At 40.3% G+C, this 24,508-nt stretch overlaps 2 protein-coding genes across 2 annotated transcripts in view; both read right to left on the bottom strand.

Moving 5' to 3' along the window:
- ncor1 (nuclear receptor corepressor 1) overlaps positions 1-24,508 on the bottom strand; it is a 237,649-nt gene that overhangs the window by 206,448 nt on the left and 6,693 nt on the right. The window lies entirely within an intron of this gene.
- On the bottom strand, positions 22,521-23,036 carry LOC114656542 (putative CENPB DNA-binding domain-containing protein 1). Its single transcript, XM_028808186.1, has one exon. The coding sequence runs from the start codon at positions 23,034-23,036 to the stop codon at positions 22,521-22,523; it is 516 nt and encodes a 171-aa protein (XP_028664019.1).

Here is a 24,508-nt window from a genome sequence, read left to right as displayed (position 1 = left end):
GCTGAACTTAATAGCTACCTCCTGACTCCCACAATTGACAGTGAGGGAGACACTTTGCCTTGCTGAAAAATCTACCAGGTTAACTTTCTTAAATTAAGCAAGCTGACAGGGAGCATCTGTGCGTGCCTGCCACAAGTCCAAAGTGGGAATGTTGTGACATGTCATTGTTCATCTTTAAGGCCATGCATAGTGAATATGCTATTATTCTTGAACAAAGAATTTTAGATTTAATACTGTTATGTGCTGCCTCTGGCACAAATGCAATTTAAGGAAAGGTCAAGAGGAATTCAGGAGATGTTTAAGTTGAGTTAAAAAATTCCATCCTCATTTTCTGATAAGTTGTTTATTTTATGTGCTCTTATTAAGTCATTTTAATATTTTTCAGAATTTGCTGGTCTTAAGTGAGATGTAATACAAACAAACAATTGTTAGATTTTCACAATTACTGGAAGCAACTTTTTATGGAATTATCTATTATAAAAAAAAAAAATCCTAGGAGAGAAAGACTAAAGAGTCAAGACGTGATCTTCATGTGAAGATCACGGAAGACACTTAAAACACCCGCGAGACAAAAGATTGGTCACGGAGCGTCTCGCGGGGACCTTAAGCATGAGACTTTGTGCCATGAGATTGACCCTGGATCATCTTGAGGGGACGTAGAACATGAGATTCTTGCAAGACACACCCTACTTACAACCAATATCAAACAAGACCACGGAGAGCAAAACACTCAGTCGTGTATAGGCTTTAAGCACACACAGATCCAAGGCTCTCAGCGCATATAAAGCGTTTAAGGACAATATGTTATAGATGAAATGCTGACGACTAGGCGAAATAGCAGCGTGGAGAAAAGAGACTCAAACGCGTTGGAGAGAAAAAAAAATGCAAAGAAGAAGAATAATAATCTAGGTGCAAATTCAGAAAATAAGGAAAGTAATTATCAGCCCAGAACAAGTGGAATTGAAAAAAAGCACATCCAATCAGGCTCAGAATTAAAAGACAAAGAGTAAAAGACAAAGCAGAACTTCATAAAGACATTCAAAAACGTTGGCGCGATACACATGCAGAGCAGGTTAGAGATTATGAAAGCAGGAAAATTAGAAAGTATCACAAAAATGAAAGTAAACATTGCAGTAGCGCAAACAAACGGAAATTATTACTCGAAAAAAGGGAAAATAATCACCATGGACCAGGTGTCATTGAAAAAAAAAAAAAAAAAGCAGGACAAAGCGAGGTCAGGAATAAAAGACAAAGTGTAGAAAACAAAGTAAAACGTCATAAAGAGGTTAAAAAACATGGGGGCCAAACACATGCAGAGCAGGTTATAGATAATGAAAACAGCTTCAAAAGACTAAAAAAAATTGTAGGCGCAAAACACATGCACAGCAATATACAGAATATGAAAGCAGAAAAAAATGAAAGTGTCAAAACAAAGAAAGTAAACATCGCATTAGCGCAAACAGAAATTATTACTCAGAGAAATAACGAAAAGGCGAATGGAGATCAAATATATGGACATAGGTGATATGTCAGAAGTATGTAAATATTGCAAGGCTTTGAAGTTTAAGTCAGAGAATTTCAAAAACGGGGTTTACCTCACAGGCATTTATTGGTTACTTTGCAAAAAAAATTAACTGCTGATGATGTAGATCGTTTTGTCTGTGCTGAAATTTCAAACAGAGAGAGCTATCCTGAATTATGGTACAAAGTCATTAAACACAAGTCCCACGGACCTCATGTAAAAGATTCAGCATGTTGGGACTCGAAAGATTCCAAATATTGTTTTTACCAAAGTTCTAAAATAAAAGTGAAACTAATAAAATAGCAACAATTCAAAGAAAGAAAAAAAAAAAAGTGTGCATCTGGAAAACCAAACAGGGGTTGGCGAGCGAAGAGAGAAGGGGGCAAAGCCCCCTAGTTTTTGTAAGACATTTTGCAGCATGTAGTTACCCAACTATTATTTAAGTAAATAAGTATTAGCATTCATAAATATAAAAATACAACACAGGTCTTGAAATGTGTGGCAGACTTGGGTCACCCCCGTGTAACAAATGGGGGGGGGGGGGGGGGTATAATCTTTGGGAGATTTCGGCAATGGGTTTATAAAGAATGATATCACCATAAACTACTTGATTTATCTTAGCTCACATTCTAAATTTATTCAGACATTTCCTATCCAGTAATTGAAAAATATTGCTTAAAATCCATACTAAATATAAAAATTCAAGCATTATTTTAGGTGGAACACTGAATTAGTGAATTCCATGATAATTCAGGGAATTTCCATTTAAACAAACTTTTCAAAGTTGTTTTTGTAACAACATGCTTTTAAAATGTGCTTTGTCAGTGAACCACTATTAAGTTTGTAACATTTGCAATTGTAAGATTTTTATATTTATCATTGGCTGAGCTTTCAAAGTAGCAACTTCCTTTTAATATATAACATGCCTTATGGAAACAGTAGTATTTCAGCAGTGACATTAAGTTTATTGGATTAACAGAAAATATGCAATATGCATCATAACAAAATTAAACAGATGCATAAATTTTGGGACCCCAACAGAGATATTACAGCAATACTTAGTTGAGCCTTCTTTTGCAAATATCACAGCCTCTAGATGCCTCGATGAGTGTCTGGATTCTGGATGGAGGAATTTTTGACCATTCTTCCGTACAAAATCTCTCCAGTTCAGTTAAATTTGATTGCTGCCAAGCATGGACAGACTGCTTCAAATCATCCCACAGATTTTCGATGATATTCAAGTCAGGGGACTGTGACAGTCATTCCGGAACATTGTATTTGTCCTTGAGCATCAGTGTTCTCCATAGCGTGTTTTAGCTGTGATTTAACTTTCCAAATCTGGCCCTCAGCTTTTAAGTTTGTTCCAACTTTAAAGTTTCCTGTGTGGAATTAAACTTGGCATTTTTAGATGAACCAATAATTTCAAAACTCACGTTAAAGTGCGGTTGTTTTGCTGTTTTCAAGGTTTCTTGTGTGAGTAATCACACCTTGTTATTGCTTATACCTGCATACAAATACAGAGTTAGAAAATAACTTGCACTGTCGTATACTGTATTCAAAAAATGTATAGATTTGAGGTAGTGGGATGTGATGTGGGAGACTTTCCGTGACAAGACCCTGAAGGTTGCTGAGGGTTGTGTTGGTATTAACAGTGTTCCCTGAAAGAGGTGTTCCACGTTGCAGGACACCCTGGATATCATCAAGAGGAGTCACAGCGCACGGCTCAATGGCAACTCTGGTCTGTAGCGGGAACGGAGAAGGACGGCTGCGAGGGTTCGGACAGTAGATAAGGAGGAGTTTGTTAGATAAATCTGTGAGCAAGTGACACACCATCTACGTTCTAGTGACTTGCGTCCTACTTACAAGAGGAATCAAAGCATTACACACATTCGAATCTGTTCCTCTGAGATTCGCAACAAGGACATTGTAGACCTCTGGGTCCACAGTTCTTGAGGATGATCCTCCAATTAGCTGTGAACTACCCAGTCTCACGGAGATTGCACAGGTAGTCTCCAGCTGAGGGTAGGGAAGGCAGCAAGGATCTGTGGTTTCGGGGGTGAACTTCTCCAGGCTGGTGGTAAGGCTGTCCTCCTTGCATTGCAAGCAATCTTTGCATCCATCTGGGAGATGAGAATCATTCCAACGGACTGGAAACCAGGACTTGCAAATTCCTATCTGGAAAGGGAAGGGTGATCGCCAGGATTGTGCCAACTACAGGGGGATAACACTGCTCTTGGTGCCGGGTAAGGTCCTTGCTTGGGTCATCCTTAATAGGATCTGTGATCACTTGCTCACCTACCAGCAACTGGAGCATTCTTGTTTTACACATAAAAAGTATACCATTGACTGCATCCTGGCACTGAGGATTCTCATGGAGCCCAAACACAAATATCAGAGTTTCTTTGCAGCCTTTGTTGATTTTTGTTAAACATGAGACTCAGTTGATCGAGCTGCTCTGCGAGACATCCTGAGACTTTGTGGGATCACCCTAAACGTTGCTGGATATCATGGTCGACCTGTACATTTATACTGTGAATGCTGTGCAGAGTACTGGCAGAATCTCTGTGTTTTTCCCCAGTTGATTCTGGGGTTTCTCAGGGGTGTTTCTTGCTTCTACTCTGTTCAATGCTTTCATGGACTGGTTGTTGGGTAGAACCGTGGGGTTCAGCTGCTGTGGAGCATCTGTTGGTGAAAAAAGATTCACTGATCTTGACTTTGCCAACTATACTGTGATCTTTTCCGTTGGATTGGACTGGACCGCGCATTTGCCTGGGGAGTTTTCAACCAGGATCCCGAGCTGTTTCGTTGTATGGTGGATGTGGCAATGCGCTGTACCAGTGCATGCTCCAAAACCTGACCTGACTGGAGGCAGCATTACATTCTTCAATGTACTACTCAAATACTGCATATGATGTGTGATTTAAGTTATGTGTTATACAAATGAACTTCAAAAGCCAAATGAATGACACAAATTCAGTGTTTCCAGATTTGTATTTAGCAATGAGGTATGCTGTTTTGCTTGTCCTAACTTGCATGTTTTAGCCTGTATAGGTGTAGACAAGTCAAATTGCCACTTTGTTTGAATATTGTCTTGATAGTTACTTGCTGCAACAGTTGTTAGCACTTCCAGTTCCCACATACCCACAGTCCCATAAACAAATCTATGGATGAGTGCAAGACCCACATCCTCAATCCACAACATTGAACTGCATGTGCCAGTTAGAAAACGGGCAGATGCTAAGACTAATGTGCAATTGTACAAGTGCTCATTACCATCAGAGAATGAATTAAAAGCCACTGTTCATGTATTGGGACTGTCGAGGACACTTAAGAGAGATAAATCTGGTTATCTTTTCATATACTCTTATGAATGCGTGACAATATAAATTAAACACCTCATTTGATTGGTAACGTTATTTTAATCTGAAAGCATACACAAATCTGTTAATGAATTAATTCCAAATTGGGCTAAAAGTGTCAATAATGCGACACTATTTGTGTTTTGCTTTTTTTGCTTTGTGCCCTTCCCACCATAACCTATTGTCTATGGGGGAGGAGTAAAAGCTTTAGATTCATCAAAAATTTCGATCTCCGTTTTTCAACGTTTTACGATCCCCTGATACCGAAAACACCAATATCACAATGACGGGTGTGTGTCCATCTGTGTGTCAGTTTCTTGAGGACGGTCTAGACCTAAAAACAGCTGGACAGCAAAATACCAAACTCGAAACTTAAGCCGGTTATGAGATGACGATGTGCCGATTCCGTTTTTGAGCCAAATGGCTCTCAAATAACAAATTCTGCAATTAATTATGAATTCTTCTAATCAATTGTTATCGTAATGACCAATTTTACGAGCAGAAAAATCAGCATCAGAGCAGTAAATAATTACTTAAATGATATAGAATAGTTCTGCTAACTTGGTTCCTAGGGCACAAAGCCTACTGACACTCGTGTCTGATGTTATTAAAAAAAAAAAAAAAAAAAAAAAAAAGTATGACTCATGCCATTGAGTGTTGAAATTCTCCTGCATGAACACAAAACATTTCCAAAAACAAGCTCTGGTGCTTTCTTTTTAACAGAGAATATCACTGATGTGACTATTGGAATTCACTTTAAATGGTACTTTAGAGTGATAGAAAATATTGTTTATTTAGAATTTCAAGGATTTTTTACTACTGGGTTTTTTGTCTTAATATTTCATGACTTTCCTGGTTTTCCAGGACTAGTACAAACCATGCATATAGTGATATAAGAGTTCAGCTATTTGTAACTTACACATACTTAATTCAAATATATTTACACTAGTGCTGGGCGGTATACCGGTTCATACCGAAAACCGTTTTTTATTTTTTTTATGATATGGATTTTTCTTATACCGCAACACCGGTTTAAATTGCCTAAACGACGTTCGGAACGTGGCACAGCGAGAAACTGTTCAAGTGGAGACCTTTTTCACTGCTACACCGCTAAACACAGATTTGTTGCACTAGGGCTCTTTTTCACTGCTACACCACCAAATAGTGGGCGGTAGCATAGGTATGCCGCGCAGTGAAAATGGACAGAGAGCCGAAAAAAAGCAGTCACATCTGTTGCCTGGAGATGCTTTAGTTTTAAAAGGTCAGATGTGTAAATACTGTTTCTATACTACTGGATAATACTGCAAGCCAAGTTGTACTTGTTTTATTTGTTTTCAATACAGTGTAATGTAGCTGGGTACTGTGTAATAGTGTGACGACATTTTGACATTATTCTCGACATTTCCACTTTAATCTTGACGCTTAGGACGAGAATATATTCTTTTGACTTTATTCTCGTAATTTGTCATTAAAGTAGAACATCGTAAACTAAACTTCATCATAAAATGAATATTTAATTTACTAGATTTTCTTAAACCCCGTCATAAGTTATATAGCACATTAAATGCTTTGTGTTAAGTGACTCGTTCAGAGATGGGCGCAACTCTGAATGGATGACATAATTAAACATGTATAATGAAGATATTTTTAAAGTTCTGAACACTCCGTGTGCTAAGTTTATAACTAGTTTTAATTTCACAAAGACGTTTATCGTGTGGTGATTGGTTATGTGGTTATGTAGTGAAAGAAAAAGGAAGGATAGGAACTAGGGTTTTGGTAGCCTACGTCAGATAGACACAGCATGCATGCAATAAAGATAGCCCGCTCAGAAGAACATGCATTGAATTTTGTGTTCGTGTCTCCGACCAGCAGATCACAAACCCAACATTTACACAATATTTAAGTTAAACCTATGCGATAGCTATTCATACATCCAGTTTTTTGGAGCCTCGTCACACCTGCCATAAAGTTCTCTACGCTGAACATACACCTGGGGACCCCTTACTGCGAGGAAACAGCACTACCACCTCACTACCGTGCATGTGTAATACCTGCTTTAATGCATTTCATCATGAAAATGATATCAAGTATTTATCTTACCATTCTAAATTTTCAGAAAGCAGGAATATCATGAAGTGAATGGATTCTGTATGATGATCGCTTAAGAAGCGTAGTGATTAACCACTGGGTCGGGGAACGTAACACAAAGCATTTAATGTGCTGCATTAATTTATGACGGGGTAAATTAAATAATTGATTAAACATTGATTTTAGGAAGAAGTTTAGTTTACGACATTCTACTTTAATTATGAAGTAAACTATGAGAATAAAGTGGAAATGTCGACTTTAATCTCGACATAAACGGCGAGAATAAAGTGGAAATGTTGACTTTGTTCTAGACATATAGTTTGTTTTTTTCTTCCCAGTATAGCTTAGCTTGAAGCAAGGTCCATATTAATGCAGTTTGCCTAAATGATGGTTCAGCTGGTAAAGATGTCATCACCAAGTAGCACTTGTTGTATTTTATTTTAATTTGGTGAATACTGTGTAATGCACCTGGGCTTGAAGTCTTGAAGTAATAGTGCAACTATCAGTAATAATACTATTATTTATTTTATTGTTATTATTTATTAGTTTAAATATTATGCAGTTTAATGATGATAAAGTTGTTTAAAAAGTCACTTTAACGTGTCAGTGGACAGAGATTATTAACATTAACAGAAAGTGTAGTTGGTTTACAAAAAATATTTACTATTTATTCCTTTTCTAAGACATATTCGGTGCAATACAATTTTTGACAAGCACTTCTGGATATTTTACTAAGTCTAAATGCCTCTTTGGATGGTTTGAAAATATGTTGTCAAATTATAGTTTGTTTTTACAAAATTTGTTCAATAAAAAGGTTCTATATTTTGACTGCATCTGTCATGCAATGTGATACCTTCTCCATTAGTGCTTGAAAACTATGACTTTATGGGGCAATGCAAAACTATATTAAATACTTGTGTGCACATTAAAATGTTTTTTTTGTACAATGTACAATACTCTTGACAGTGGAATAGGTTATTCTTAGCCAGTAATTGCAGTGGAAAATGTGGTTAACATCCACTCATGCATGGGGGAAAAAATACCGTGAAACTGGGATAATTTAGAAAAATACCGTGATATAGAATTTTGGTCATACCGCCCACCCCTAGTTTACACCATTTCATCAACTAGGTCTTAAAAAGGAGGTTTAAATTTAGCGCAGCATTGCACATATCCCATACAAGGTTAGTAATACCCGCAAATTCTAATTTTTAATGCACAAAATGTTCAGCACATATTTCTTAAGGACTCTCTTACTTATCACTATTTTATAATTGTGTCAAATTTGTTACTTAGAAATCAATTTACCTTTTCATTGTTTATATTTTGTTAAGGTCATGTGCATAGGATGTCTGTTACCTTCCTGTTGCCTCTGATTTGAATGGAACTCACAGCTGCGGAATTTGGCAATTAGCTGTTAAGCAAAGTTGCTAATTGTTCAGCAGGAGTTGAGGACATGAAGCGTGCAATGTCCTGTGCTTGCATTGCTCTTTAAAAGAACCTTGAAACTTTGCTAAATTAAAGGCTAAAACCAGGTGAAACTATTTTTTCATCCCAATAATACAGAAATTCTGGAACTTTGATTGTTTAGTGAATTCGTACTTGACAAACCCGACAGCTGCCAATTCATGGCTGTGTTGACAAATTTAAAGAAGCATATAATCATCAGTTCTTTAAAATGCCTATACTGGCGTGTGTGCCTTTCCAAATCATGTCCAATCAACTGAATTTACCACAGGTGGACTCCAATTAAACTGCAGAAACATCTCAAGGATGATCAGGGGAAACAGGATGAACCTGAGCTCAATTTTGAGCTTCATGGCAAAGGCTGTGAATACTTATGTACATGTGATTTCTCAGTTTTTTTATTTTTAATAAATTTGCAAAAACCTCAAGTAAACTTTTTTCACGTTGTCATTATGGGGTGTTGTGTGTAGAATTCTGAGGGAAAAAATTAATTTAATCCATTTTGGAATAAGGCTGTAACATAACAAAATGTGGAAAAAGTGATGTGCTGTGAATACTTTCCGGATGCACTGTATGTCCACTGGCAAACTAATAATAGTCATAGTTATTCTTGAATCCACTCCAATTCAGAAGAGCAGGGAGTAAGAGTTGAGCCTGGCTGTACTGGGCACAATGCAAGAAAAGGGCCTGGAAAGGGTACCAGTCCATCACAGGTTCCACCCATGCACACTCACATTCACAATGGAACCATTTAACCAAAATGGAGTACCCAGAAGAAAAACAGACACAGGAAAAATATTCACACAAATAATCAGGTGCTGGATTTTAACCTTGTATGCTGGATTTGTAAAGTGATAGCCCTAATCAGTGTGCACAACTATGGCACCCAAGCTAAATATAACTATACTACACAAAGAGCCCGTTTCGACAACGTAAGATGAAACGGGCATGAGTTTGTGTCAGCAGTGTATGAAGAACAAATGGTAAGTAACGAAGAAGTTGTTTTGTAATGATTGTAGTCCGCTTTACTCATTACTGTACAGGCTTGTACTGTTAGTTGATGAATTTTCCAGGCCTATAGTAGGGGTGGGCGGTATGACCAAAATTCTGTATCACGGTATTTTTCTAAATTATCCCGGTTTCACAGTATTCAACGGTATTTTTTTCCCTATGCATGAGTGGATGTTAACCACATTTTCCGCTGCAATTACTGGCTAAGAATAACCTATTCCACTGTCAAGAGCATTGTACATTGTACAAAAAAAACATTTTAATGTGCACACAAGTATTAATACAGGTTTGCATGGCCCCATAAAGTGATAGTTTTCAAGGGGGGTGGCACTAATGAAGTGAAGGAATCACATTGCATGACAGCTGCAGTCAAAATATAGAACCTTTTTATTGAACAAATTTTGCAAAAACAAACTATAATTTTGACAACATATTTTCAACCATCCAAAGAGGCATTTAGACTTAGTAAAATATCCAGAAGTGCTTGTCAAAAGTTGTATTGCACTGAACACGTCTTAGAAAAGGAATAAATAGTAAATATTTTTTGTAAACCAACTACACTTTCTGTTAATGTTAACAATCTATGTCCACTGACATGTTAAAGTGACTTTTTAAACAACTTTACCATCATTAAACTGCATAATATTTAAACTAATAAATAATAACAATAAAATAAATATCGTTCCTCCCCCAAACTATGCGACTCTTTAATTCCACCGGGGGGGGTAAACGTTAATATTTGGCATTGTACGTGGTTGTTGTCTGTTTTTTCACCTGTATTGTTATCATTCTTTAATTTGATGTTATTTATTGTATCAGTATGCTGCTGCTGAAGAATGTGAATTTCCCATTGGGATTAATAAAGTATCTATCTATCTATCTATCTATCTATCTATCTATCTATCTATCTAGCCTATAGTATAATATTGAATGATGAATGTTCCAGTACAATATGGAATAGTAATAAGTATAAGCACCACAAACCTGATATAGGTGTATTGAATGAATGTGTAATTGAATCAGAATGCGTAATTAGGCCTCAAGCTGTAGTAGAAATCGCCTTTCAGGCCTCTAGAGCTTTAATCGAAGTCACCTTTCTCTTTGAATGTTTGCGGCCGTAAATCAGCCACCTGCCGCGATGTTGGGGTTGGATGTCGGTCTCGTAAGGTTTTTCGGGCAGCTGCACAGAAGGCGACTGCGCATTCGGTTTCAGACGTGCGCTGAAGGAGACTGTGCATTCGGCTTCGGACGGACGTGAGTGAGTGAGTGAGAAGGCAGGCGAATTATGTATTAAGATTTTAACAAATATCTCAAACTTCTTAAATTATCAACATGCACACTTCACATTTTTTATGTGAATTGTTGAAATGTCTTACAGCTGCAGAGAACTTGAAAAACATAGTATGGATAAAAAGAGGATTTTCTTATTCTCTTTAAAATTTTTGCATCACTCTATTGGTACAATTTTTCCTTGGCAAGTCTGTTTTGACCAAATATGAGTGGAAATTGGTACATGCAAAATTTATGTAATGTTAAGTTTGTTACTTCAGATATTTTTATCTGCCAGTCGTTAAAATAACTTATCTACTCAAAATGGAATAAACTACTGTTGACTTAAGAAAGAATAAGTTGTGACATTAAAAAAATACCTGAAATATTAAGTATTTTTAAAAACTTTGTTTTGATCTCCCCAAATATAATTTCACACCTCCCAGAGTGTTAAAACTTAAGGGGATTTCTCTCCTAACTTGAAAATTTACTTTGAGTCCTGATTAGGGAAATTATCAGTAGAACTACCAGACTTTATCAATTAATATAATGGTGCATACCTCTAGAAGATCTTAGGAGACACAAAGAAAGGTTTCTCTCAATTAATGCACCAGTCAAAGAAATCAATTATTCATAAAAAAAGTTTTCAAACTGTGCAAAGCATACTGTACTTCTTCCTAATACAGTGCCTTGCACACACTTTTTGGAACTAGATCCAGATAATTTTCCAGATGCTTAATACACTCAGATCAGGCAAGTAATCTGCTCAAAAAGGCAAACATCACTCATTCCTCTATCTTTTGCGGTTTCTCAGTTCTTTGTCCCCCTTCCTAGCCTTGACTACTTTTACTCTTATATCTTCAACCTTTCTTTCATTTCCTCTACATACACAAAGAGCCTGCCAACTTAATGTACCACATTTTATTTACAAATAAATCCTTTTCTTTCTCTAGCGTAGTTCCCTATTTGTTCCTGTATCATCATTCAGGATACTAAAACATATTATATCGCTATTATATTCTTTATTGCTAATAGATGACACTACCCAGGCATTTGTGCACCCAAGGTTAACATAAACCATGACAATACAAAAATCGTATGTGCTAAATTAAATCTTACAGTGTATAGGTTAATATTTACAATATACACTTTAAGAGTGGGATTTGCCAAGTGCAGAAAAAATACAAATATGTTAAAATATGTAAAAGTAAAAATGTAAAATATTGAGCAAAAGTATATTTTGTGACATTCATTTTTAATTAATAATACCACTTAAGTGTCCTCATACATCTGGCTTATTATTATAAAAAAAAAAAAAAAAATCAAATCTGTAATTAATCTCACATCAACTTGAATTTTGTAGTTATACTGGGAGTGTGTGGTCAAATATGCAGTTGGCTTTCCTATCATAGCAAAATTTACTCCTTCCCTCTCTAGCTAATAGACTAGTGTTGTGCAGTATACCAGTAAGAAAAATACTAAAGTAGCAAATTTTTAAAGTGGTACTATACCAGCATTATGCAACATTCGGTACTACATAAATATGTTACTGAAATGTGATGGAATAACACAGAAGAACAAATCACCCCTAGCTGAGTCTTGGTACATGGCACCAATTTAGTTACACTGATGTAGTGAGAAGTCAGGCAAAATTACACCTTTTGGCTAACTAAAAAGATTACAATATGCAAGCTTTTGAGGCAACTCAGGCCGCTTCTTCAGGCAAGATGATGTCTGAGTTACCTCAAAAGATTGCATATTGTAATCTTTCTAGGTAGTCAATAAAAGGTGTCATTTTGGTGTCATAATGTAAAGGGTTGGTAATGTTAGTCGTCCACCAACTTGTTGATAAGTATAGCAGTTAAAGTGAGATACAGCAATACTTTGATCATTAAAGAAAACAAAAAACTTGAACCTGAAGATATTACAGCACCTGTCTTCTAACAGTACTGCAAGGCTTATCTTGCTAAAGGAGACAACACATGGAATCATTCCAAGCATTAGATCACTTGATCAATCCAATGTTTTCATGAGGCTCAGAACTTGACATGTGTAAAATGTTATCTGTAGTAAAAATAAATAAATAAAAAGTATTTTATTGTGTTAACAAGTGCAGCATTTTCAAACAGTGCAGATTGTTTGATGCTTGTTTGAACAGGTACAATCAAAGTAGTATTAGTATCAGTATAGTCTAGGCATTACACGCAGAAACTTTGAGCGCTGACAAGACACTACAAGTGGAAAATTACACTCCTGACCTTATTTGCCCAGGTGGGTCCCTGACCAATGTTCCCTGTAATTTATTTATTTTTTTAACTGATGAGCAGATGTGAATAACACATGAGCTGGTACTTACCGTTTACAACCAATTTCTTCAATCCCAATTTGAATTTAGACGGGCTCAAAGCACCACTACTCGAGCATCTGTCCCCCATGAAGTACCAACACACAAACAACAAGCACGTCACCCAATGGAGTTTCAGGAGTGCAATACCAAAGCATAAAATGCGTGATAACAGCTGCCAGACCACCTCCCGATCCACATGCATTACTTTTTCTACTTCTTATTCTCCGTGTACAGTAATCTTTTAATTAAAACACAACATTGGAGGTGGAGACTAAAAGCTTGTGTGGCTTATTGTGCAACACCTGATACATATCCATATTACTAACCGAAGGTTGTAAACCGGATATGGACGCAGGGCGCATCGAGGTGCACGCGCACTGCAACGAGCCCGCCACAGACAAAACAAAAACGAGAGGATTCAACGCATATGTGAATCACATTACGGTATTACAGTACGGAATGCCCAGACATCCAAACTACACGGCGTAAACCGGATATGGACGCAGGGATGAACTTGCTGTGCTCCACTCTGCCAGCAGTCGGTGTCAGCAAAGGCAACGGAATCACGTCTCCACAAAACGAGACCGCTTTACTACAGATATGCGTATGTAATTAAATGACAGTTCCCCAGACGCACCCACCCTCCATGATATGTCATCCATCCAGATATCGGAGGAACTAGAAACTGATTGCCATTCTTCAATTTCCGATTCGCTAGCGAATTGCGGGCTTACTAGTATTCTACTAATGCTACTGTGCACAAACTTTGTTTCATGCATAAAATTATTAAAACTGTTGTATTAAAATTACCTTTATGCTACGTATTTAAGGTACATACATATGCAAGTTTCGCATTTAGACTTGGTTCCCATCCCCCAAGATATCTCATTGTGTCTATGCAAGTAGTCCAAAATCCCAAAATATCTGAAATAATTCTGATGCCAAGATCGTCAACCTGTAATATTTAGTACATAGTACAATTTATTTTTGTATAGCCCAAAAAAAAAAAAAAATCACACAAGAAGTGCCGCAATTGGCTTCAACAGGCCCTGCTTTTTGACAGCCCCCCAGCCTTGACTCTCTAAGACGACAAGGAAAAACCCAAAAAAAAACATAAAAAATAAAACTTTGTAGCGGAAAAAAATGGAAGAAACCTTGGGAAAGGCAGTTCAAAGAAAGAGCTCTGTCCAGGTAGGTCGGGCGTGCAGTGGATGTCAAAAAAAGGGTAAATACAATACAATATACAGAACAGAACACAAGTAATCCTCAATACAGTATAATAAAAATGCAATAGAAATATTACAAGAAAAGAGCAGAAACCAACAATAGATGATATAACAATACGATTTGGATTTGTTCAGTTTAGTAGCTTCCAAGGACACTTGCAACAAAATGCACTTCACAAATTAAGATATTAGAGGAGACTTTCCACTTGTATTTGGCTTGTTTCTTTGAAACACTCCATCCATCCATCCTCTTCCGCTTATCCTAGGTCGGGTCACGGGGGCAACAGCTTGAGCAGAGATGCCCAGACTTCCCTCTCCCCGGCCACTTCTTCTAGCTCTTCCGGGGGAATCCCAAGGCGTTCCCAGGCCAGCCGGGAGACATAGTCCCTCCAGCGTGTCCTGGGTCTTCCCCGGGGCCTCTCGATGCGGAGGAGCAGCGGCTCTACTCTGAGCCCCTCCCTGATGATTGAGCTTCTCACCCTATCTTTAAGGGAGAGCCCAGACACCCTGCGGAAAAAACTCATTTCAGCTGCTTGTATTCGCGATCTCGTTCTTTTGGTCACTACCCATAGCTCATGACCATAGGTGAGGGTAGGAACATAGATCGACTGGTAAATTGAGAGCTTTGCCTTATGGCTCAGCTCCTTTTTCACCACGACAGACCGATGCAGAACCCGCATCACTGCGGACGCCGCACCGATCTGCCTGTTGATCTCACGCTCCATTCTTCCCTCACTCGTGAACAAGACCCCGAGATACTTGAACTCCTCCACTTGGGGCAGGATCCCGCTCCCAACCCTGAGAGGGCACTCCACCCTTTTCCGGCTGAGGACCATGGTCTCGGATTTGGAGGTGCTGATTCCCATCCCAGCCGCTTCACACTCAGCTGCGAACCGATCCAGAGAGAGCTGAAGATCACGGCCTGATGAAGCAAACAGGACAACATCATCTGCAAAAAGCAGTGACCCAATCCCGAGTCCATTAAGCCAGACCCCCTCAACACCCTGGCTGTGCCTAGAAATTCTGTCCATAAAAGTTATGAACAGAATTGATGACAAAGGGCAGCCCTGGCGGAGTCCAACTCTCACTGGAAACGGGTTTGACTTACTGCCGGCAATGCGGACCAAGCTATGACACCGATCGTACAGGGACCGAACAGCTCTTATCAGGGGGTCCGGTACCCCATACTCTCGGAGCACCCCCCTCCCCACAGGATTCCCCGGGACACAGTCGAACGCCTTTTCCAAGTCCACAAAACACATGTAGACTGGTTGGGCGAACTCCCATGCTCCCTCCAGGACCCTGCTAAGGGTGTAGAGCTGATCCACTGTTCCACGACCAGGACAAAAACCACACTGTTCCTCCTGGATCCGAGGTTCGACAATCCAACGAACCCTCCTCTCCAGAACCCCCGAATAGACTTTTCCAGGGAGGCTGAAGAGTGTGATCCCTCTGTAGTTGGAACACACCCTCCGGTCCCCATTCTTAAAGAGGGGGACCACCACCCCAGTCTGCCAATCCAGAGGCACTGTCCCTGATGTCCATGCGATGTTGCAGAGACGTGTCAACCAAGACAGTCCTACAACATTCAGAGCCTTGAGGAACTCCGGGCGTATCTCATCCACCCCCGGGGCCCTGCCACCAAGGAGTTTTTTGACCACCTCAGTGACCTCAGTCCCAGAGATGGGGGAGCCCACCTCCGAGTCCCCAGGCTCTGCTTCCTCATTGGAAGGCATGTTAGTGGGATTGAGGAGGTCTTCGAAGTACTCCCCCCACCGACCCACAACATCCCGAGTCGAGGTCAGCAGCACACCATCCCCACCATACACAGTGTTGACACTGCACTGCTTCCCCCTCCTGAGACGCCGGAAGGTGGATCAGAATCTCCTCGAAGCCATCCGAAAGTCGTTCTCCATGGCCTCCCCAAACTCCTCCCATGCCCGAGTTTTTGCCTCAGCAACCACCGAAGCCGCATTCTGCTTGGCCTGCCGGTACCTATCAGCTGCCTCCAGAGTCCCACAGGACAAAAGGGACCAGTAGGACTCCTTCTTCAGCTTGGCGGCATCCTTCACCGCTGGTGTCCACCAACGGGTTCGGGGATTGCCGCCATGACAGGCACCGACTACCTTACGGCCACAGCTCCGGTCAGCCGCCTCAACAATAGAGGCACGGAACATGGCCCATTCGGACTCAATGTCCCCCACCTCCCTCGGGACATGGTCGAAGTTCTGCCGGAGCTGGGAGTTGAAGCTACTTCTGACAGGGGACGTTCCCAGCAGACCCTCACAACATGTTTGGGCCTACTAGGCCTGACCGGCATCCTCCCCCACCATCGGAGCCAACTCACCACCAGGTGGTGATCAGTTGACAGCTCTGCCCCTCTCTTCACCCGAGTGTACAAGACATGTGGCTGCAAGTCCGACGACACGACCACAAAGTCGATCATCGAACTGAGGCCTAGGGTGTCCTGGTGCCAAGTGCACATATGAACACCCCTATGCTTGAACATGGTGTTCGTTATGGACAATCCGTGACGAGCACAGAAGTCCAATAACAAAACACCACTCGGGTTCAGATCGGGGGGGCCATTCCTCCCAATCACGCCCTTCCAGGTCTCACTGTCATTGCCCATGTGGGCATTGAAGTCTCCCAGCAGTACGAGGGAGTCCCCAGAAGGTGTGCCCTCCAGCACCCCCTCCAGGGACTCCAAAAAGGCTGGGTACTTCGAACTGCTGGTCGGTGCATACGCACAAACAACAGTTAGGACCCGTCCCCCCACCCGAAGGCGGAGGGAGGCTACCCTCTCGTCCACTGGGTAAACCCCAATGTACAGGCTCCAAGTCGAGGGGCAATAAGTATGCCCACACCCGCTCGGCGCCTCTCACCAGGGGCAACTCCAGAGTGGTAGAGAGACCAGCCCCTCTGAAGGAGATTGGTTCCAGAGTCCAAGCTGTGCGTCGAGGTGAGCCCGACTATATCTAGCCGGAACCTCTCGACCTCGCGCACTAGCTCAGGCTCCTTCCCCTTCAGAGAGGTGACATTCCACGTCCCAAGAGCCAGCTTCTGTAGCCGAGGATCGGACCGCCAAGGTCCCCGCCTTCGGCCACTACCCAACTCACACTACACCCGACCTCCTTGGCCCCTCCCATAGGTGGTGAGCCCATGGGAAGGGGGACCCACGTTTCCTCTTCGGGCTGTGCCCGGCCGAGCCCCATGGGTGCAAGCCCGGCCACCAGGCTCTCGCCATCGAGCCCCACCTCCAGGCCTGGCTCCAGAGTGGGGCCCCGGTGACCCACGTCCGGGCAAGGGAAAACGCTGTCCAAATTTTGTATTCATCATGGAGGTTTTGTTGAACCGCACTTTGTCTCATCCCTCACCTAGGACCAGTTTGCCTTGGGTGGCCCTACCAGGGGCATAAAGCCCCGGACAACACAGCTCCTAGGATCATTGGGACACGCAAACCCCTCCACCACGATAAGGTGGCGGTTCGAGGAAACACTCTTTATTTTTAAAAATTTAATTATAATCAAAATACTATAATTCCCAGCAGTTCAGACAGCCAAGTACCTGTAATGTTGCCATGCAATGTGTGTTCTAAAGGATAGGTGGGTTAGGCAAATGAAGCACTGCAATGACCTTGATAGGGTAGGAGGAGGGACTGGCATAAATAAGTGTGAGGAGTGCGAGATTCTGGGATGGGTTGGTTGGTAGAAAGTGTAGAAAGGGAGAGGAATTCTGTCTGAGGAATCAGAACACTATTGATGCTGTGAAAAGGAATTTGCTGGACTATAATACCGGCATGAAAGCAGTGGAACAACATGTGCAAGTAATATGGAGAGAGAGAAGAAGGGAATAAGTGTTGTGCTTTAGGGTCACAACATCTAAGTGGAAGGCAGACTGTACAAGGAGGTTAGTCAGGTCGAGGAGCAACTAAAAAGATGTCTGTGGTTATTAAAACATTTAAAATAAATGTACCACCTTTCTATTACTACAGTTGGTGTGTGGTTTTGTATATACTTTTTGATGAAGGGGGTGAAACATTCATTTTACATTTTAGTTTGTGAAAAAATAATGAAGTTTTGTTATGGTATCTGTACTGAGGAGTGATAGTCAAAACTTTAGTATTGATCCAACACTTAGTATTGATCCAACACTTCAGCAGGCATTATTAGAAGTCATGCATAGCTTCCAGCATCAATTAGAACTTCCTGCTGTAGTTCCAGAGAGAAGAGGGAAGGAAAAACAACGTGATACAAGAAAAAAATGTAATTGCATTATTGTATTTCTCTGAGCCAAGGACAATTTTTTAACATTGTAAACTGCTCCCAAACCCACAAAAAAATCTTAACATTCACCAAGTAGCCACAGTTTTGTTTAGGCAATGAAATGGCATCCACAGGTATCTGGAATTTTACAATTAAGAGTCCTGGATCAGCTCAATGTCATTGCCATCCTGGGATTCAGGAGATAATGGAAGATTACCACCCAAAATAAATTAAAATAAACGCATAAAAAACACACTCAATCAACTGATTCACCTATCATTTTATAATCAAATTATTGATTTCTTGTGGGCCAGATGTACAGTTTATGAAGCATGTCATAAAATAGACAATGTAATCAATTAAACATATTGGTGTCCTGTTCAATTTTCTTTGAAAGAAAACACTAGTGTTTAGTGTGCTAGTCTGTAAACACAAATAGGTGGAAAAATAAATTTAAATTTTGTTCCCTGTGCATAACTCTGAATATATTTATTGAAAATTGCCTAATCATTTAGGTCTACAAAAGAGTTGGTGTGTTTACAATTGTGCTCTGTTACTATATAATGGGAGTAAATAATGGGTAGATGTTTAAAAATTTAACAAGTTTCACTTTTCAACCACTTAACTACTGTTTTGGTTTTACTGCTTGGTTCCAAACTCTAAATATCAGTTAATATTCATTCATACAACAGCTATGTTCTCACATAGTTTAGAGAACATACATTACAGGATTCCAGCTATCATGAATAATCAGGTTACTTGAATTAACAAAAAAAAAAAAAACCCACAAATTTTACCCTCTTAAGTGATCAACAATATGGCCAAAAAAAAAAAAAAAAAAAAGCCATGGATCAGAGATCCAGAAATAAATGACTGAAAGTGTCAATGTTTGGGAAGCATTTCACATTGAAACTGAATGAAAACACAAACAGGTTAGGGTTGTGTAGTATAATGAAAATATATTGAAAAAATGTCCAACTGCATATACATCCAAAGTCCTGTGAGGTTACAGCGAGAGTTTAGAATTTTCAATCAGAGAATGGGACATAGCAGACACAACCACACATTACGAATGCACCAGCTTCCCGCCGAAACATGTATTTCATGTCCCTTGTATACAAAAAGATTGTGTTGCCAGAATATTATATACTAGCCGATACTGTACTGTACTATACTGTAAGAATAGGAACGGAAAACGGTGAGAAAGGAATTCAGAAATCAAGAAGAATTTGACGCAGTGTGCATATAGAATTTCCGGCCAAGCAGGATTACATGTGAAAGTGATATATAAATCAGGCTTTCTGAATTTCCGTACTATGGCCATGGCATCCTGATAGTTTTGTTGCATGTATCTTGGATTTCCTGGAAATGTGGACGGTAATATGATCATTTTGCCTACACGAACGTTGTTATTTTCGGTGTTTGCTTGCAGTGCATCTGATAGTTCCACACGCAGATCTTGTTGATGTAATCTGAGATAGTTGAGACGTGCGCCCTCTGTTTTAACATACGCATATACGACGTACTGTTGGAATAGTCTGCCGCTGGAGTGCAAATCACTAAATCTATTCCTCATTGCTAATCTGTACGCGTAAAATTGGCATTGAGTAAGCCTTATTTGCTTGCCGGTTCTTTTATCGGGAACGTGTTGTAAATCTTTGTGCCATCCAATGTCTCCGTAAGGGAATAAAAGTGGGTAAACCATAGGATCGCAATTCATATTGAGTGTGGAAATCTGTTTACAGGAGTTGCCTATGGGATAGATGCAAATGTCCCGTTTGGCAGGCGTTTCGCCATCTTCTCCGACAAAAATCGCTGCAACATCGGTGTGACATGTTCGGGCATTGTATCGTCGTAAATCCTGCCTAGGGGTTTCCTTGAAAACCATTCATACAGATGCTGTTGGATTGGACTGAGCGATTTCATGCATGTGTTTGTATGATTAAGCGAAGGGGTTGATGATTCTGAGCATGGAATCTAGCTGGAGAAGTACATTTTCGCTGCATGCAGAATGTGCTTTGTTTTGTAAGCGTACTTTAGTAGCTTGCGCTGTGTCAAAAACATACAACTGTGCATATCCTGGAGAGGTAGAAGTGTTAGCGTATAATGGAGAGATTTGGTGATAAATTTGCTCGTGTATTTTAAAACAGTATGGTCTGTGGCCAGGAGGTTGAGTTGAGTTATCTGTGCACCCATGGAAGCAAACGCTAGAGATGGGTTGTATTCTCGAATGTGTTCACGATAATTTTTAGCTTCTGATGCTTGCTGTGTAAGAAGCTGTTGTAAAGACACAGGTGGCTCCCGCAATGGTGGTAAAGCTACTTTACCGTTGTGGCAGCACCTCGAGTACTTGTTGGATGTATTACGTTCAGCAGGCCAGTATAGTGCATGACATGGAAGACGACGAATAGGAATCGAGAAATGCTGTGTTGGCTGCGTGTGGGCGGGACCGGTTTTGAAGTGGAAGCAGGACAAACCAGATATATATGTACTCGTCGACTTACGACCGCGATTGGTTCTGACTGACTGGTTGTAAGTTGATCTGGACGTAAGTCGGCATATGTTAAATTAAGGTAAGAATATTAGACAGGGTAATGATATTGTAATCATCTTAAAGTAATATTTTATCAACATTTTCTTACTTTCTAAGTCAAACACAGCATACTACAGTACAATTGGTTTAATATGTGGAAAACATACAAAAATAAGAAATACTGTACATTTAATTCCTGGCACCACTGGTGCTTGGCTGCGGGTTGTCAATATCGCCTTCATCAGGCGAGGCTGCGGACAGGGTGATGGGAGGAGTTGCTCTTTTCATAAACATAGTGAGCTTCGTCTGAATTGTTTGTTTTTTTTTTTTCTCTTCATAAATTTCACAATAAGGATGAAATGTATTGCGTGCCATTCGTTCAATCCTCGCAAATCATTCAATATTTGGGTCCATTTTTTCAAAATGGGCGAGGAGTTTATTCAGTAGAGATAAACCTTCTGACAATCCCTTTGTGGTGAACATTCGTTGTGGCGCCTACTCCTCTTCGTCTTTCTCCAATTCTCGTTTCTTCTTCCGGCACACTTTCTTCTTCCAATTCTATTAGCTCTTCATTCATAAGTTCACCTGATTCCCGGTCTAGCAACTCCTAGACATCTTCCATTTCACATTCCAATGAAAGGTCTTTTCACAGTTTCACTATTTCTTCATGAATCTCATCAAGTTCTTGTTCACTGTTAAATCCAGCAAAAGTATTTACGTAACGCTTAACACACTTCTTCCATACGCCATTCATACACTTTTCCGTCACAGAGTCCCACGCGGTAGCAAGATTCTTTATACACTTAAGAATATTATACTGTTTCCAAAAGTCGCGTAGTGATAGTTCCGGGTCAGCATCTATAGCAGCTATGGCTTGGGCGAAGGTGGTTCTGAGATAGTTTGCCTTTAATGTAGCAATTACACCTTGGTCCATCAATTGAATAAGTGGAGTAGTGTTTGGTGGCAAAAAAAAAAAAAACTCTTTCACGTTGGGATAGAGATCAGCTAAGTGATGTGGATGTCCAGGCGCATTATTGAGCAACAGTAAAATTTTGAAGGGAATTCCTCTCTCCAAACAGTACTCACGCACTTGATGAATGAAACAATTACTGAACCAATCCTGAAAAAAAGCCTGGTTCATCCAGGCATTACGGTTTTATCTATAATAAACTGGCAAAGTGTGCTTGTTCATATTCTTAAATGCATGTGCATTTTCGTAATGATAAATTAAGAAGGGCTTCAGCTTGAACCCCGCGATATTCCCGCCAAGCAGCAGAGTCAGTCTATCCTTGTGTGCTTTAAATCCTGGCATGCTTTTGGCTGCTTTATGGATGTAAGTGCATCCTGGCATCTGCTTCCAATATAACCCCGTTTCATCCACATTAAAAATCTGCTCTGCGAGATAACCCTCATCCTTAATTATTCCGTCTAAACTAATCGACAGACTTACTAGCTCCTTCTTCATCCGCACTCGCTGCTTCTCCAGTCACTCGAACATTATGCAATTGGAATCTTTTCTTAAACCAACCAGTACTTGCCACAAATTCTTGACTGTAGTCTTCTCCGGCGTGTTCCTTTAAAGTCCCAAACAGACTTCTAGCCTTCGACTGTACTGTAAAGAGGCTTAACGGAGTCTGCTTTTGAATCTGATCTTCCATCCAAATGTTTAACAATTTCTCCATTTCATGGATGGGCCCGGTATGTTGCTTCGTAATCACTGTTGATCGCAAAGGTGCAGAACCATTCACAGCTTCACGAATTCTATTTTTGTCCTTTAAAACAGTCGACACAGTAGAGTGTGATAACTTCATATCACATGCGATCACATTCACTTTCTTTCCTCCTTCATACTGTTTTAATATCATCATTTTGGTGTCTAGACCAATGGCCTTTCTTTCCTTTTTGGCAGGCTGAGGAGTGGACAGAGACAATTTCCTCTTGGTAGACATGTTAGGGGTATATTATTATCGAAAACTGCCAAAACAACAAGACACAAACACACATGGGGCAACACTGCTGCGTATATTATTACTGCTGCGTAGCCAGACTTGGGAGTGCAGGAAACTGGCACTGCCGACAGCTGGCGGGGAAACTGTTGAACGCGTCGTAAAGTCGAACAGTCATAACTTGCACAGGTCATACGTCGACGAGTACCTGTAAATCTATATATATATCTATAAATATCTCTCTCTCTCTATATTATATATATATATATATATATATATATATATATATATTATATAACACACACACACATTGGAACCTCGGTTCACGAACGTCTCGGTACACTTACAAATCGGTTTACGACCAAAAAGTTCGCCAAACTTTTGCCTCGGTTCACAACTACACACTTGGTATATGAACAAGCCAGTTTCCCTTTCGGTTTGTGCGCGCCAATGATTTCCGCACGTGTTGCTTTGTTCTCGGTCAGACGTGCGTGCTTTCGCTGTGAACCCTTTGTGCTCTATTTCATTTCCCTTCCGGTTCGTACGCACCGATTACTGTATTTAAGCACGTGTTCAGCCTCTCCCTGTTCATTGTTCTCAGTCAGACGTGCGTGCTTTACCTATGAACTCTTTGTGCTACAGTATTTCGTGTGCTTTTGCAGTTAACCATGGCTTCTAAGCAAGTTAAGAGTGGTGAGAAGAAAGTTTTGCAGAAAATTGAAATCGAAGTAAAGAAAGAAATTATTGAAAAGTATGAGCGTGGAGTTCGTGTTACTGATCTTGCCGCTGAGTACAAGAAGTCAAAATCTACGATTTCGACTATTCTAAAGCAGAAAGAATCTATTAAATCAGCTGATGTTGCAAAAGGAGTTACAGTGTTAACCAGGCAGAGGCCTCAAGTGCTGGAAGAGGTAGAAAAACTGTTGCTAGCGTGGCTGAACGAGAAGCAACTTGCAGGGGATAGCGTAAGCGAGTCGATATTATGTGAGAAAGCCAGGAAGATTCATGGCGATTTGCTGCAAAACTATTCTTCTACGAGTGGCGAAAGTGAGGAATTTAAAGCCAGTAGAGGATGGTTTGAAAAGTTTCGCAAGAGAAGAGGCATTCATAGTGTGGTAAGGTATGGAGAGGCTGCTAGTTCCGACACTGAAGCTGTGAAAGAATTCGTGAAAAATTTCACAAAATTACTGGAGGACGAAGGCTACATCCCACAAGTCTTCAACTGTGACGAGACCGAATTGTTCTCCACCCAGTTACTCCTCACTTCATGCCAGAACTCGACTCATGCAAGGTTAGTTTTCTTGGTGGTTTATGGTTAGTTTTTGTATTACGGATTTTTCAAATGTTCATTTTTCAGTTCGTAGCATGAATTGTTGCAATGTTACTTTTCTTGGTTATTTATTAAATTTCTGATTTTTCAAATGTTCCTTTTTTCCCCTGTGCTTAAAACTCATTCAAAAAAGAGTGTTTACAGC

This window comes from Erpetoichthys calabaricus, chromosome 8 (assembly GCF_900747795.2).
Source record: "Erpetoichthys calabaricus chromosome 8, fErpCal1.3, whole genome shotgun sequence".
NCBI classification, from domain to species: domain Eukaryota; kingdom Metazoa; phylum Chordata; class Cladistia; order Polypteriformes; family Polypteridae; genus Erpetoichthys; species Erpetoichthys calabaricus.
Note: the sequence above shows the minus strand (reverse complement) of the source record. Positions and strands in the feature narration are given on the sequence as shown.